The 17,417-nt window shown below is 33.5% G+C and overlaps 2 protein-coding genes across 4 annotated transcripts; one reads left to right on the top strand and one right to left on the bottom strand.

Moving 5' to 3' along the window:
* The first annotated feature begins 158 nt into the window (after nt 1–158).
* Nucleotides 159–3,974, top strand: card19 (caspase recruitment domain family, member 19). Of its 2 annotated transcripts, XM_067387849.1 has the most exons (6): nt 159–306; nt 811–950; nt 1,041–1,197; nt 2,798–2,860; nt 2,956–3,021; nt 3,109–3,974. In XM_067387849.1, the coding sequence occupies exons 1-6, from the start codon at nt 300–302 to the stop codon at nt 3,213–3,215; spliced, it is 540 nt and encodes a 179-aa protein (XP_067243950.1). In that variant the 5' UTR covers nt 159–299; the 3' UTR covers nt 3,216–3,974. The 2 variants fall into 2 exon arrangements, with proteins under 2 accessions (XP_067243950.1, XP_067243952.1); XM_067387851.1 differs by lacking the exon at nt 159–306 and having other exon boundaries at nt 804–950.
* A 199-nt stretch (nt 3,975–4,173) lies between these two features.
* Nucleotides 4,174–14,634, bottom strand: ninj1 (ninjurin 1). Of its 2 annotated transcripts, none has more exons than XM_067387852.1 (3): nt 14,479–14,634; nt 7,027–7,261; nt 4,174–5,497 (listed from the first exon to the last, which is right to left on the bottom strand). In XM_067387852.1, exons 1-3 carry the CDS (start codon nt 14,533–14,535, stop codon nt 5,352–5,354), a joined length of 438 nt encoding a protein of 145 aa, XP_067243953.1. In that variant the 5' UTR covers nt 14,536–14,634; the 3' UTR covers nt 4,174–5,351. The 2 variants fall into 2 exon arrangements, with proteins under 2 accessions (XP_067243953.1, XP_067243954.1); XM_067387853.1 differs by lacking the exon at nt 14,479–14,634 and adding an exon at nt 9,377–9,664 and having other exon boundaries at nt 4,175–5,497.
* Between the last annotated feature and the right edge of the window lie 2,783 nt (nt 14,635–17,417).

Here is a 17,417-nt window from a genome sequence, read left to right as displayed (position 1 = left end):
TGTATAGATATAGTGTGTATGCTTATACATGTATATGTATGTATATAATTTATTTATAGGTTATAAATTCTATTCATTTATAAATTACGTACGTTTGTGTTTATTATACTTTTCGGTCAACTACTAATATTCAGTTTTGTTTCATCTATGATACTAAGAGACTCGAATCTATGATGTTGCGTGTGTAACATTAACATTTTTCCCATTTTGATCGGAACTTCCGGTAATTTTCACCATGTTCTCCGCCCCGCCAATGCCATGGGCGTTTCCAAACAAAAGACAACAGAGGGCACTTCAGAATGGGAGGTCAGTCAAACTTTGTTACTGCTGTTTTGTTTTATGTGAGCTATAAATATGAACTCTAAATAGTCATTTTACTTTATAAAGTGTGCTTTGTATGATCCTTATACACACAGCGCACAAACGAGCTTGTTCGACTGGTTTTGCTTCGACAGTTGTCGTTGCTCGATTACGTGTCTTAAAGTCTACTTTGCTTAATATGTTGCATTTCAGAAGCACTATAACCTGTTAATATTGTCCTACTGAGCTTATAAGGCGCCTTGTTGGCTAAAAGGCATAAAAAAAACCCCTCAGTTTACCTCAAAAGTACGTTTGACAGTGTTGCTCTTGCATTCCCCGTGTCTTTGCTCAATATAATATTATTCATGAGGTGGCGACACCTTCTGGCCGAAATGTGTACTGCATTCATTTTAATAGAATGGATTATTTAAAGGATTGGTTAATACAAAAAAAGTAATTTTTGCTCATGTTGTTCTAAACCTGTCTGACTTTATTCTTTGTAAATGACAGAGAGCTTCCATGAACAGCTGCGAATAGACAGCCGGTTCCTGAAATCGGACCGACGTCTGGATACAGAATTGGTGGATAAACTCATCCTGCAGCTGAACAGAATCTACCCACAGATCCTGACTGACAAGGAGGCCTCCAAAGTAGGAGCTCCACCTTCAGTAATACAGACTGTCCAGTTGTCTTTTAGGCAAGATCTGTAAAATAATGATAATGATTTTCCCAAATATTAGTTCAGGGATTTGGATGTTCCCACCTGTATCAGGCTGGCGGAGCTGCTGTCTCATCTACAGGAGAAGGGAGAGGAGGCATGTCGAGAGTTTTATCGTGCTCTTCACCTCCACGTGGAAGACGTTTACTTCAGCTTACCCACACGCCTCAAACTCAGAGGTTGGCAGAATCATCATTTTCCGCTCATAACCACATCATTCTTTTGAGGATATTCATTTAGTTTTGCTATACATATAATTTCTTATTCGCAGTGGTTGTAGAAAAGTATTTAAGCCTGTTATTAAGCCTCATTTAGGGGCTACACTCACACTCCTCTCGGTCAAAAGTGGCCAAACAGTAAAATCAGTTATGTCTTTATTCAACAATATTTTTTATTTCATATTTTGAGGGTTTTAATGGTACTGAGTAATATTTATACAATAATTATGATACATTTGTTTCTACAATTTTTTACAATACAATAAAATTAATCTGTATGACTTTTAAAAAAAATTATATATATATATATACACTACCGTTCAAAAGTTTGGGGTCAGTAAGATTTTTTAATGTTTTAAAAGAAGTATCTTCTGCTCACCAAGCCTGCATTTATTTGATTAAAAATACAAATAAAAACAGTAATATTGTGAAATATTATTCCAATTTAAAACAGCAGTTTTCTATGTCAATATACAGTAAAGTGTCACTAATTCCTGTGATCAAAGCTGAATTTTCAGCATCATTACTCCAGTCTTCAGTGTCACATGATCTAATATGATGATTTGATGCTCAAGAAACATTTATGATTATTATCAATGTTGAAAACAGTTATTTACATTTTTATTTCATGATGCTATGATGAATAGAAAGTTCAAAAGAACAGCATTTGTCTGAAATCTAAATCTTTTGTGACATTAAACACTACCGTTCAAAAGTTTGGGGTCAGTAAGAATTTTAATTTTATTTTTGGGGGATAGAAATAAAATTACTCAATACTTTTATTCATCAAGGATGAGTTAAACTGATCAAAAGTTACAGTAAAGACAATTATAATGTTAGAAAATATTCTATTTTAAATAAATGCTGTTATTTTGAACTTTCTATTCATCGAAGAATTTTGAAAAAAAATTATACACAACTGATTTCAACAATGATAATAATAATGAATGTTTATTGAGCATCAAATCAGATTGGTTTCTGAAGGATCATGTGACACTGAAGACTGGAGTAATGATGCTGAAAATTCAGCTTTGATCAGAGGAATAAATGACACTTTACTGTATATTGACATATAAAACAGCTGTTTTCATTTGGAATAATATTTCACAATATTTCTGTTTGTATTTTTAATCAAATAAATGCAGAAGATACTTCTTTCTAAAACATTAAAAAAATCTTACTGACCCCAAACTTTTGAATGGAAGTGTATGTATTTTTCAATGAAAAAATTCATTGCTGTGTGCCTTTTTTCCAGCATCAAAAAAAAAATCTTTGTATTTTCATATATATATATTTAAATTTCCCATTAGTTCCCTTGGCGGTCATTTTTTGAACACAAGGAATAAAAGGACCATTTTTTTAGGACCATTTAATCTTTTTGAATCATGTCCACAACTTTTTTGTGTGTGTGTTTTCACATAGCAAATTCCACAAAAGTCAACAAGTACCATACCATTTCGATGAAGTAAAAAAAATACAAACACAAAATTTTCCTCTAGAGATTTAAACTTGACATGGAAGCATTTTTGGTTTGACCACCAGCTTTTTTTCCTTTTTGTAGAGTCTGGTGATCCAATCAGCCCAATCCCGATTCCCACAGAGAGACACGTATTGAATGACCATAGTAAGTGAGCCTTTTCTGTGACCACACATTAGTAAATGCAAACAATTTACATAAATTAAGTTTTGTCTTTTTTTTTTTTTTTTGTCATTGCACAGGTCCGTTTTTCTTCCTCAGTTGTTTCAGTGTGGCTGTAGGAGCAGCTCTGCTGTATTACTATGGTGGTAAGTGCACAAACTTGTCAATATCTTCATACCTACATCAAAAATGCATTCCTGAGACTGAAAGTGTCAAAATATTTTTATCTGCAGAGTCCAAGCAGGTGTCAGGCTCCAGCAGCGCTCTGGGTCTGGCTGCGATGGGTCTTGGTAGAAAAGTGCGAGACGTTCTCATCTGGTACACAGAAGATGGAAAATAATGTTTTGCTGCCTTAAAAAAAAAAAAAGAACACTGCAAACGATTTAGAAATACTCAAATATCCATGTCAAACATATCCAAAAATATTTTAATTCAGGTTTTAAAAAATATGTACATACTTCGTATATGTATATACATGAGGCAAGATTCCAAAGATTTAATTTGAAGGTTTCATGCCTAACTCTGGAATCTCTTGTTACAATTTTAAAACAATATAGTGATTTATATAACTGTGTAACATACAGTTATGCATTTGAAATAACAACCATTTACATGCAATTACAAGAGCAGGAACTCATTACTATTAAACAAACTCTCTCACACTAAAGTATTCAGTTGAAGTTAACATGCAAAGCTGCTGTTAATGTTGCAACACTTCTTTTGTTTGTGCATTTGTCGTAAAAACACACCTCAAACTCATCTATATATTATGTTTAGTCATACCTTTTAATTTTCGCAGACTTTCTAAAATTATATTAGTAAAATGTGGACACAAACGGTTCTACAATTCCAAATTCACTACAAAACTGGATAAACATGACAAATTATATAGACACTAAAGTCTAAATCTGATCCTCAGAGTATTGGGAGTTTGTTACTTTGTAATACTTTTTTTTGGCTAAGGTTTAAACAAATATATTTTATTTAAGCATGTTTATATAGCTTACTTTTATACTGGCAGCATGTTTGCACTGGTTTGTGTACTAATAATTGATATTGTCAATTTGAACTCTCGTGGCCTTGTTTCTGCAGTGTGATTGTTAGACAACTATTTTGTACATCAGCCTAGAAACATTCACAAAAGTTATCTGAGAAACTGTATTTTTTTGTCAGGGTTTAATAAAACTTTTATTAGACTAAATAAAATTATGCTTTGGAAGTATTACTAATGTATTTAGAGATTAATTTGATTTTCATGTCTTGATATACCTAAATAAACACATGTGGACAAGTTCCAAAAAAATGATCTTTTTATTGATGTCAGAATGAATGTTTTGCCCTTAAATACAGCAGCAACATTATTTAAGAAGACCAGTGTGCATTATGAACATATGAACAATTTATCTCTGCACTGAAATAATGACTAAATGCATTTATTTTTAATGATTTGTTTTCTTTTATGACACAATGCTGTTATCTAAAAATGAAAAACATCTTTGGTTATTTATACAAGTGATATTCATAAAAAAATTAAAAAAGTTCAAGAAATATATAAACATTGGATCGTAAATAATCACATATAAAAACCTTAAACAACATTTAAAAAGTCAAAAACATTTGAAAGAAAAATACATTATGTATCTCCTAGCCAGTAGAGGGCGCTCTTATATTATTACAACAACCAAAAAAAAAAGCAGCTCAATTTATGATTTTTTTGGTCGGATAGTAAAAGAAAATGTACTATATTTTATATAATTTATATTCATGTGTACTGAAGTTACTGAGTTTTGTGAGAAAATATAATTTCTTGACAAATTACATACTTGAAGTTCAATCAGCTTTAACTGCAAGTACCTTGTTTTCAGACCTCGTAAGCAGTTTATCCTTCATTTGTCTTATTCATGCAACAAGACCTCTAGATATGACCTTTGACTAAAAACAAACACAAACGTGCTGTGCAAGTGAGTTACAATGTGTTGAACCCATAGACTGGAACCACATATAAATGAATCCATACATTTCCTCTCTATAGGCCGCTAATACAGTGATGGGAGACTATCAGGTAGGCAGTATGAAGGTCACATGATTTGAGGTGTTATTGTTCATTTCAGCCTTGAAGGTATCACATGGACCATTGTTTGTCTTTTCTTTGGGACTTAGATTAAGTCAGAAAGTAATGGTTCTAGCTGAATGTTCCAATTTCACCATTATTGTGCATTATATAATTAAACAATTACCCATATAACAATTATATGTAATTGACATTTAAAAAAAAAAAAATTGTGTTAATCAGAATTCATGATTCACAAGTTATATTATCTAACCTGTTGTCGCCTCTTTTTTGGGACTAAAAACAAAGTTTCTCCATGTAAAACATAAGGCATATTTACATAGAGGCACATTTGATAATATTTCGTTTTTGATAATAAATGTCCAACTATATATACCTTTAAGAAACCCTGAGCAGCATTGCCGGTTATGATTTCTTCTCTTCTGGTCTTTGGACGCCAAATGCTGTGATGAAAACATTCACAACTACGATGACAAACACAAGAGCTGTGACGATGTTTTCCAGAAGGTTCAGTATGAAGTGTTTACTTGAGTCATTCAGATTCCACTTCACTGTAGAAAAAAAGCAATAACAGCAGCTCATTATGTAATTCAGAACATTTGCATAAAAGAAAAGGCTATTAAACTGATTAACAGCTTCTTGACTTAAATGAAAGGTCAAAATATGACAAATTCAGGTCTAGAAAATAATTGTATGGTGTCAAAATGTCCAAAATCACACACTTTACTCACTGCTCAAGTTCAAAAGAACCTTCAGTATTAAAAATGAAGCCTATTTTCCCCCAATTACAGCATGATTCTAGTGGAAAGCACAGAGTTGTGTTTGAGGAAATACCAGAGTTAATGATTGCTAGAAACATGAGATTTTTACGTTGAAAAGAGAGGAAGTAACATTTCTCAAACTATGTCAGAACCTCTTTATATGATTGAAACCTTACTCCAAATTGATATTTAGAGTGATTCATCTCTCTCATTTATGGACAAAAGTAAAAGTAAAAGTAAAAGCATTCCTGGTGGAAAACACCAAAATGTTGCAGGACTGACTTTGACCACCTGATACAGGCATCATGAAATACTAAATGTATAACAAACTTTCTGCTATTTCTACACTACTAGTACTATTTTATCTGTTTTATTATATTGTTTTATTATGCAGTACTGTATGTATACTGTAATTAAGGATGTTTTCTGTATGCGTGAAATGCTGTTTTTAATTAAACTGACTCACTATCTCCTTTTAGACATTATTATTTGATCAAATGGCCAAATGTTGAAGGAATAGTTCACTCGAAACCCTGTATAACTTTTCTTTCTTAGAAATAGAACTCAAATTAACAAATATTAATATTTCGATTTAATACAATGAACTGTAACCAAGATTTTCAAGGCAAGATTTTCAATCTTCAATCTTTTTCTCATACAAACTTAACACATGGTCTCAAAAGACTTTGACTCAAAGTGTCTAAATTGTACTTACTACTTTTACGATGTTTTAATATTTCTATTTGTCCTTATATTTGATTCCCATTTTATAGTTTAATATAAAATAGATGTTTTTTTTCATGCAGTAGAGTTCATATGCAATACAAAGTAGGATATGCTACAGTAGTAATGATATGTTAGTACTAACAGCAATATGCTTTGCATTATAGAACTGATCAAATTCCTTAAGCTTTTGTCCACCTCATTTTGCAACACGGAAGCGAGCTATTTTCTTCAAATGTCTTCGAAGACTTCCACTTCTTTAGTGTCTATAAATAACTAGAAGAATAAGCACTAAGTGCAGTGAACGGTTAAACTACTTGCGTTACAAATCAGTGTGTTTATGATTATGATAATGAAATCAAAACAATATGATAACAAAAGTTTGCAATATAAAGCAGTATAACAGAGTGATTTTGAACAGTTAAAATAACTGGAAGCGAATGACACTAGAAAGCAGACACATTCAAGTGACAAATGCCTGCACCTGCTCTTTTGTTAAAAATAAGGTGGATATCCAATCCTGTATTAATTCATTCTTGTCTCTATATTTTGAAGCATGTGAATATGGGTTGTCTGATTGGATGAGATTCTCTTACCTATGAAGATGAGCAAGATCCCCACGATGATCTGTAAGATGAGGGAGATGCTGATGAGGCTGATAATAGGAATGTAGAAGGAGAAATTTGGTCCCAACTCCAGGACGGTCTTCAGCTGGGATGCGTTGGCCATCAGCAGCGCTACATCCAGCATGCTCTCCGCTGCACTCTTCTTATTGGCATAATGGTTCATGTTAAGTTGGGTGTTTCTTGACCAGCGGACCGGCCGAGGAGGCTGAACACAACCACGAAAATGAACACACGTTACTTTTTACATCCATAAGGTAATGGATCATGCAATGTTTACAGTTTACATTCTGCAATATGTTTGCAAACAGTGTTATTTATATACTATTAATATTTTTGCCAATATTTTCTACTGGCTTTTATTTTTATATTTTATTTATTTATTTTAATTAAAGCTGCTGTCCGTAACTTTTTATTTTTTTGGTTACAAATGATCCAAAATCAATTTCTGAGCAAGTACATAACCAGCCAGTGTTCAAAACTATCTCCTTACCTTAGCCCAATTCACAACAGTAAGCTTGTAATAATGTTTTACAATTCGGGTAGTGCTGGTGGGTTTTCGCGGGAAATTCGAGCATATTGCCGTTCGTCTTTGCGTCACATCTGTTTACATGAAGAACGAGTCCCAGCTAGTAGGCTATATCGCATGTGAGGTGTATCATTTATAGCCTTTTCTCACAGCAGCTGCAATAATTAAACTTATCATCTGGATGGGCAGATTGTATGGCATGACAAATTAATGTTCATGATCAGACTGTACAGAAACTGAAATCTACAGGTAATGCTAATACACACTAAATACATAGGCACTCAATGCTGATGTTGTTAACATTAACAATTTGAGAACAAAATATCGCAATAATAATAATTTGCACGGTTTGATGTGATCCGAGCTAAGAGATCATTACATTTCATCACCATTGGCAGCGCAATTTACTGTAATGCTTTTTTTTCCTCAGTCAGAACAAAAGTGGCAGACGTTACTTACTTGTTCAGATGACATTTTCTGGTATAAATTCTTACTTTGGTCATACTTCAAGACTACAATCTGTGATTTCGAAGTACAGTATCCACACGGATGTGGTGATTGACAGCAAACATTAGATTCCTCCACGCTGAGGCACAACACGCGTAAAGATAATAATTCCGCAAACAGCTGCAATTGCCGGTTTCAAGCAGAGATGGCGACAAGGAGGCAAAATTACGGACTGCAGCTTTAAATTTTTGTTGTTTATTATATTAATATTTCAGTTTTATTTTTTATTTATTTCCATTTTCCCATTTATTTATAATTTTAGTTTAATTTCAGTTCACTTCCAATGCAAGGCAATATTTCTAATTTATTATTTACTTTTGTTTTTCATCCAATATTTATAATTTACTTTTTTTTCTTTCTTCTTTTCAATTAACAATATTTTTTAGTTAATGATATTAACCCTATTTGCAAACAGTTTAATATGATTTACCCAAGTGAGAAAAGGATCCTTTTTTGGAACAACAACCAGATTTTAGGGTTTGGGTTATTAAACATTATTATCAAATTATGTTGCTTATATTTTTCTCTGATTTAAGGGGTAGGTTAAGGGTTAAGACTGAGTACCGTGATTTTGATTAAGCAACATGCCCCTACTTGGGTAGATTGCCGTATGTTTAATTCGATTATGGCTCTTGGAGACTTACGATTTGCGTAGAATTTGACTTCTGCACAATGGTTCTTTCTCCCCAGCAATTACCCCATCTATTCTTTAGATGGATTAGACATATGGGTCATCTACGGTTATATTTTTAGTTTTAGAAGGAACTGAAAGTCACTTGTTTTTTTCTCTTTAGGATATGAGATGTTTGTGGCATGCATGAAAGGAAGGGGTAAGTGGTTAGTTGACCCTGACATGATTTCCTTCCTTCTGTTTTAAACACAAGTGTAGTTTGGGTCATTGGGAATCACCGTTAGGGCTACAGAAACCTCTGCACCACAGAAACTTATTAAATGTCAAATTAATTCTCTAAAGCTTTAATTCCAGTAGAATTTGCTATTTATGACTGATCTTTAAATGAAAGCTTAAGAATTCTCATCCAGTTAAAGCTGATTTTGGTAGATTAGAATTCCTCACTGTGATGTTCTGAAAACAACTGCACTATGAAGGAATAGAGTCACTGGTCACATTAACAACATACAAATAATAAGTGTTGCAAAAGTTCTATTATTAAGCAATAAGACATGAGAGTCTTTGCAATATAGTTATTTTACCATCGGTAAAAGCTGTTCTCAAACAAAAAATTTAGTAAACCCAATTTAGTAAATGCATGCATAGATTTTTTTTACCTTGTAATGTGAGAAGAAAATACATTTGATCTTCCAGTGAAAACAATCAACTTCTCTCTGGTGCCGTATGCCCGACTTCTCCAATGATTTAATCCACTTAAATCCCGCCCCTCCACAATCGATTACTTTCTTTTTTCAACTCAACACCCACATCTCAAAATCCAATCAACAAGCGTTGAATAGAACCAAGTCTCCATCCTACATTTTTTAATAATGCGTTTCACGGTACAACACAATATGGAAGAAACGATCTTTTGCAACTTCTATTTTACTGCTTTAATAGTCGTAAAAAACAGCCTATTAGGTTACTTTCAGACTGGACCCAAAAGTGGCCCAAACCCAATTTTTTTTTTTGCTCATATGTGACTCAGATCTGTTTTTTTACAGTGTGAACACCACAAACCACATGGAATCTGATATTTTCGATTCCAATTTTGCCACTTCCATATGTTATCCTAAATCAGATAGAAGTTTAGAGAATGACTCCCATCAGCACAGAATTGTGACGAATATTTATCTAGAGCAGGGGTGTCCAACCCTGCTCCTGGAGGGCTAACGTCCCTTCAGTTCCAACCCTGCTCCAACACACCTGTCTGTAATTATCAAGCAGCCCTGAACACCATGATTAGATGGTTCAGGTGTGTTTGATTTGGGTTGGAGCTAAAATCAGCAGGGCGGTAGCCCTCCAGGACCAGGGTTGGACACCCCTGATCTAGAGTGACGTAAAAGTTGCTCAGTCTGATTGTTCAGACTGAGGTCATATCTGATTTAGGACTACATATCAGAATTGAAAAGATCACATTCCATGTGGTTTGTGCTGTTCACACTGTTAAGAGAAAAACAGATCCGAGTCGCATCGGATTTCAAATAGGATATGGCCCACTTTTGCTTGCAGTCTTAACTTAGCCAAAGGCACTTCTGTTTGTAGCATATTGCTTTTATTAAATGGTGGCAATAGCAATAATAAAAAAAGGACACCAATGTTATCATTTATTTATAATAATCGTTATCAGAACCAGAAATCTATTTGACGAGTTGTAGAATTCTGTGGGCCAGATTCACTAACAGCTTGCACCAGTGCAAACCCACTTTTGGTGTTAAAAAACTACTGTCTGGATTTAGTGAAAAATTAGCGCTGAAAAGGCACGGACAGGGTTATTTTTGCGGCTGACCATATTGCATATGCAAGGAGTTTCCCTTTCAGATGCAAAATTTATGGGAGGAGAGTATTCAAATGAGTCATGCAAGGTGATTTACTAAGGTTTGCGCTAGTCACTTTACTGGTATTATTTAAAGCACAAACAGAGATGCTAATTTGCGCAGCTCTAGGTAGATTGCGTCGGCCATTATTGAAATGATCCGGCTGTGTCTGTGCTCTTTATTAATTTGTGCATCTTCAACAGATCTCATGCAGAACTTTCCACTCCCATCTGCGCTTTTTTGGAATTGCTCTCTTATGCTAATTTGCCCTGTTTAGTAAATCTGGCCTTACGGCTTCTATATTTAAATTTCAGTAGAGTTTCAGAGTTGAATTCTATTGAATTCTTATTGAGTTCAAAGTAATACACTTCTGAGTAATTTGAGTTTTTATAGTCCATGAGTCGAACTCACATTGTACTTTCGCTGCACATGAAAAAGCTAACTTTCTGATAATATACAGCTTGGTAATGTGATCCGTGAGATTTACCGTTCTGAGAATACTAAGAGGACGAGCTCTGTATGCCTCTCGCTAATATGGCTCTGTGAACACAAAAGCATTATTCTTCTCTATTATGGGGAAGGAGAGATCAGGCTGCAAGTGTGAGCATGGTCTGATGTCATTTTGTGTCACATTATTACATCTGCTTTGTGTAACTTAACTCTCACCAGCCTGTCAGAAAACTTTGTTTGTGTTAAAATGTAAGTCTTTAGTGTTAACCAAAAATGTAAGAACAAAATGACTAAGTTTATGAAATGGCAGAAAATGTCTCATCGTTGGATAAGACTGACTGCATATACCCAAACATTCTCCAGGCTCTTCAATGGAGGGCTGGTCAGGTGTTGACTTTGGGTATGGTTCAGTCCAGCTGCTCAACAGAAAGACTCTTGTGCCTACGCTGAGAGCGCAAAGAAAGTAGAAAAACACCCTCTTTTCATGACACCCTTAACACTGAGATGCTGACACTTATAAAACACCCTTCCTGTAGAAAACTGAACCAATAATCTAAAAGTAACAGCCTGGGGTCTCTTCCTCTTTCTCTGTCCTGCTATGGATATGCAGCTCTGTTAAAAAACCAAAAGATTATGTAAGATGCTAAACCGGACATCCCAGAAAAGTTCTTCTGGCTACGCTTAAATTAAACAAATGCTTGCATACACATAAATAAAGCTATCATAAACATAAAGACATTGCAACCCTGGCAGATTATAACGACTTACATGGGCTGCCTAAGACAGTTCAGCCCTTTTTCAAAACCCTTTCATAGTTTCTAATATTAATATGCTATATATGTAATATATTCATTCTGTAACTATTATTGAAAATTAATGCACAGCTGAGGTGTTAAAAACCAGTTTGCATATATTTTAATAAAGTCAGCGGTCCAAAGTAAATTATTGCAGTTTCCACATGTATTTGTCTGTATGTGTTTATCTTGTTTTTTCAGACTGTGTTTAGAACCACTTCACTATGTCACATGAACAGCTCAGCTGTCATTACTAGTTAAGAAACAATGTGGGAAAGTGATATGTAACTGTAATGCGATCAAAAATCTTAGAACTACAGTACATCCACACTTCAGAATTATATTTTTGACCTTTAACTGTGCTCATTCCTTCATGTGTTGAATGTAATTTCCTTTTTTCTTCTTTGCAGGAAGGACCTGTGGCACTAGATTTAGAATCGGGGGTGCAGTTGACCATAATATTACTCAAATATTACATCATACCAAAGGTGGAGGCGTCTTTTCCACTTGGCATTGAAATTAGCCACACAGAAATCACTGCCCTTTCAGTCTGTCTAAACACACAATAACTTAAACATTGGTGTTGCCCACAGGAATGATGATATGTTTGATTTTGTGTGTCTCGGGATGTTTATTGGACGAAAAAACCACTGCTAGTAAGATGTTGCTCTAGTCGTTCTAACCACTCAACCTCCACCACTTTTCAATGCAAACATTAATGGAAGTGTAAGAACAACATATTAGAATTCTTTAAAATGTTTAAATTCGTGAAAAGCATTAATTAATTGTAACATTAGAGACTTCGAATGAGAAATGGTGATCTGTCACATGATCACCATTTCTCATTTGAAGTCTCTAATTTTACAATTAATTAATCGAATATTCGAAAATCGTGACACATCCCTAATATATATATATATATATATATATATATATATATAGATATCTATATATATATATATATATACACACACACATACACAACCCAAGTTGGGTTGAAAATAGACAAACCCAGCGGATGGGTTAAATATTTGCACAACCTGCTGAGCAGTTTTATTTAACCCAACTATTGTTTAAAAATTACTATATGGCTGGCTTAAAATGAATGTGAATTATTAATAAGAAATTTAATAAATGTTTAATTATTATTCATTAAACTTATTATGAATAAATGTTTATTTATTAAATATATAAATAAATGTTAATTTCCATTTTAAGCCAGCAATACAGTAATTTTTAAACAATAGTTAAGTTAAATAAACTACCCAGCAGGTTGGGCAAACATTTAACCCAACTGCTGGGTTAAAACAACCCATTCGCTGGGTTTGTCCATTTTCAACCCAACTTGGGCTGTTTTTAACCCAACATTTTTTTTAGAGAGTATATATAAATATTGGGGGAAATGTTCACACTCGGAATTTTGTTCGCAAACCATCTCATTAAAGTTACACTCTAAAAAATACTAAGTTAAAAATAACCCAAGTTGGGTTAAATATGGACACTCCAGGGATTGGGGTGTTTTGACCCAGTTGTTGGGTTAAATGTTTGACCCAACCTGCTGGGTAGTTTTATTTAACTCAACTACTGTTTAAAAAATACTAAAATGAACCCCAAATAGGTTGGAAATGAATATTTATTAATGTTTAATAAATGAACATTTATTACATTGCTTATTAATAAATGTTCACCTTTTGATTATTATTGTTGCCTCTAGTAATTATATGTATGATTTTTAATTTCCAACCTATTTTGGATTCATTTTAAGACAGCCATATGTAGTGTTTTTTTATTTTTTATAATCAGTAGTTGAGTTAAATAACACTACCCAGCAGGTTGGAGAAATATTTAACCCAACTGATGGGTCAAAACAACCCAATCGCTGGATTTGTCCATATTTAACCCAACTTGGGTTGTTTTTAATCCAGCATTGTTAGTGTGTAATTATCACTTGTAACATTGAAGTGACTTATGTTGCATTTTGTGTTATTTTGTTAATATTTAGACTATATAATTATTTTCATGTCATGTGCAACAGTAATGGTGTGTTTGTGTACACAAGGCTGTACATTGCATTTTATATTTTTAAAGGTGAGTTATTTATGTATCGCCTCAACTGACAGAGTTTATTAGTGTCTTTCAGAGTCTATTGTTGAGGGTTACACGGCTCGGTGATCTCATCATCAGTCTGGACGCGGTGGAGCCGAACACTAGAGCAATGAATAAGAGGTTTGTTCCTAAACTTTAAACCGCTTTTGAGCCGCCTAAGCTTTCATGTTGACCAGCGAACACTCGTTGCCACTTAAAACCTTCCGTTACTGGGAACAAACATCCCGGACAGTCGAAAGCAACTTCGAAGATTTGTAATTATGTAAGATTTACCCAGCGGGACACACCATAACATCCCTTCATTTAGACTCATCCATGCAAGTGCTTTCATTGCATTGCAGTATGTAACGTATATGAGCAGCCTCACTCCTATAGTGATCTTCAAAAAACACAGAAACGCTTCCAGCCTCCTCAAGCACAACTCTTTGTCACCGTATTCTTGTCTAACTGGATTTCATAGACACCAATAGGTTAAACTTTCACACTAACATCCCATTGGCGGGTGCGTTTTTGATCGTTCTGAATTATATTGATCTGTTCATAATCACTCACCTCTCCCGAATCACCTCTGCTGGCACCTCCATTCAATTCTATCTCTTCTGAAGCCATAATCCTTCCTTTGATTATATCTAACAGTCCGTGAATAGCTGGGTTTCAGCGTGTTTGTGGTGCATTATGATCTCATGGACGATGAAAGGAAAAGGGGGCTGGACAAACGACTGCCAATCAATGCAGTCTGATTCATTCTGTTGAGTCGGATCTTTTCAATCATTCAGCTGAACCGATTCATAAGCATTTTACTAAACGAACAAAAACGTTTTCAGCTGGAAGATATACATTTTAGAAGCGTTTAATGTAAATGCTAATTACATTTGCTTGTTTTTAAATGTTGGTTGTTTACAAGCAGGATCATGGCTGCAAAAAAACAAAAACAAAAAAAACCCCACAATTATTAATTGAAAAAACAACAACAACGTAATAAGCAGTAATATGTGCTATTTCAGAAATGTTTAGAGTACATAAAATGCCATTTTTGGATATAGGGACCAGTCTTTCATACGGTTCTTTTAAATGAATTGTTCGAAAGAACCGACTCTCGGAAATGAGTTGGACTTCAAATCACTTCACATCAGGCTCGATACTTTGTCAACAAAGTTAGCCGCCGATTGCCGACAATCTAATACCAAGGTTCGTGCTCCTATCAGTGTAGAAATTATTAGTGATAGCAGGCCTGCAATAGGTCTGTATGATCACTCCCAAAGTTTTGCCACAACGTGGAGGCCTAATAGCCTATTCCATTTGGAGATGTGTTGACATGACTGTGTGAGCCCAAAAACTGACCTTCAGATCGTTGATTCGGTGCCAAAAGATACGCAAAGGAGAGGGAAGAGAACAGACTTTGAATGTCCATGTAACCGGATATCTGTCTTTGTGCTGCCATCTAGTGGTGGTTAAAAAACACTCATAATTCATATGTATTGGTTGCTCAAAAATTCAGTTTAATAAATAAAAATAATTTTAATTCTCATTATTATTAATACAATTAATGATATTAGCTATATAATTGCTGTTGTTGTTATTAGCTACAAGGTGTAAGTAAAGTAGGCTATTCATATTAAAATTCAAAGACATCACAAGTTCACTCTGATAACTTAACAGATTTTGTGCAAGCAAAGTTAGTTGATTTAGGGTGCTGTCTATGTCTGTAATTGGAAGTTTGCAGTTATGAAAAGTTGCTGAATTCAGCAACACCTATACAACTTAGTCAGAAAGGAATATCCATCCATTCCTTCTATCCTAGGAGACTCTTGCAGGTAAAAAAAAAAAAAAAAAAGTAGCATCAAGCTATATCTAATGAGTCATATCACAGTTAAATTTTCCAAGTACTGTTTTTAGATTGGGAGGAAATTCTGAGTAATCATGCACACTAGATATATTACATAAAAAAGTATTGTGATTACATACGTATTGTACATTACAAGTAATGTGTTACTTGTAGTGCTTTACTTGTTACATCAAAAAAGTATCTAATTACGTAATGCATGTTACGTGTAATGCATTACTTTACTCGATACATAAAAAGTAATCTGCACATTACTTGTAATGCATTACTTTACTCGTAACATCGAAAAAGTAATTAATTCCATAAAGTGTTACATGTAATGTGTTACTTTACTCCTTACATCAAAAAGTAGTCTGATTACATAATGCATGTTACTTGTAATGCATTACTTTACTCGATATATCAAAAGTAATCTGATTACATAATGGACGTTACTTGTAATGCATTACTCCTTACATCAAAAAGTAATCTGATTATGTAATGCACATTACTTGTAATGCATTACTTTACTTGATACATCAAAAATAATCTGATTACATAATGGATGTTACTTGTAATGCATTACTCATTACATCAAAAAGTAATCTGATTACATAATGCACATTACTTGTAATGCATTACTTTACTTGATACATCAAAAATAATCTGATTACATAATGGATGTTACTTGTAATGCATTACTCATTACATCAAAAAGTAATCTGATTACATAATGCACATTACTTGTAATGCATTACTTTACTTGATACATCAAAAATAATCTGATTACATAATGGATGTTACTTGTAATGCATTACTCATTACATCAAAAAGTAATCTGATTACATAATGCACATTACTTGTAATGCATTACTTTATTTGATACATCAAAAATAATCTGATTACATAATGGATGTTACTTGTAATGCATTACTCATTACATCAAAAAGTAATCTGATTACATAATGCACATTACTTGTAATGCATTACTTTACTCGATACATCAAAAATAATCTGATTACATAATGGATGTTACTTGTAATGCATTACTCATTACATCAAAAAGTAATCTGATTACATAATGCACATTACTTGTAATGCATTACTCATTACATCAAAAAGTAATCTGATTACATAATGCACATTACTTGTAATGCATTACTCATTACATCAAAAAGTAATCTGATTATGTAATGCACATTACTTGTAATGCATTACTCATTACATCAAAAAGTAATCTGATTACATAATGCACATTACTTGTAATGCATTACTCATTACATCAAAAAGTAATCTGATTACATAATGCACATTACTTGTAATGCATTACTCATTACATCAAAAAGTAATCTGATTATGTAATGCACATTACTTGTAATGCATTACTTTACTCGATACATCAAAAATAATCTGATTACATAATGGATGTTACTTGTAATGCATTACTCATTACATCAAAAAGTAATCTGATTTCATAATGCACATTACTTGTAATGCATTACTTTACTCGATACATCAAAAATAATCTGATTACATAATGGATGTTACTTGTAATGCATTACTCATTACATCAAAAAGTAATCTGATTACATAATGCACATTACCTGTAATGCATTACTTTACTCGATACATCAAAAATAATCTGATTACATAATGGACGTTACTTGTA

The sequence above is a fragment of the Chanodichthys erythropterus genome, chromosome 6 (genome assembly GCF_024489055.1).
Source record: "Chanodichthys erythropterus isolate Z2021 chromosome 6, ASM2448905v1, whole genome shotgun sequence".
NCBI classification, from domain to species: Eukaryota; Metazoa; Chordata; class Actinopteri; order Cypriniformes; family Xenocyprididae; genus Chanodichthys; species Chanodichthys erythropterus.
The sequence above is the reverse complement of the archived record's forward strand: the minus strand, read 5'-3'. Positions and strand labels throughout refer to the sequence as shown.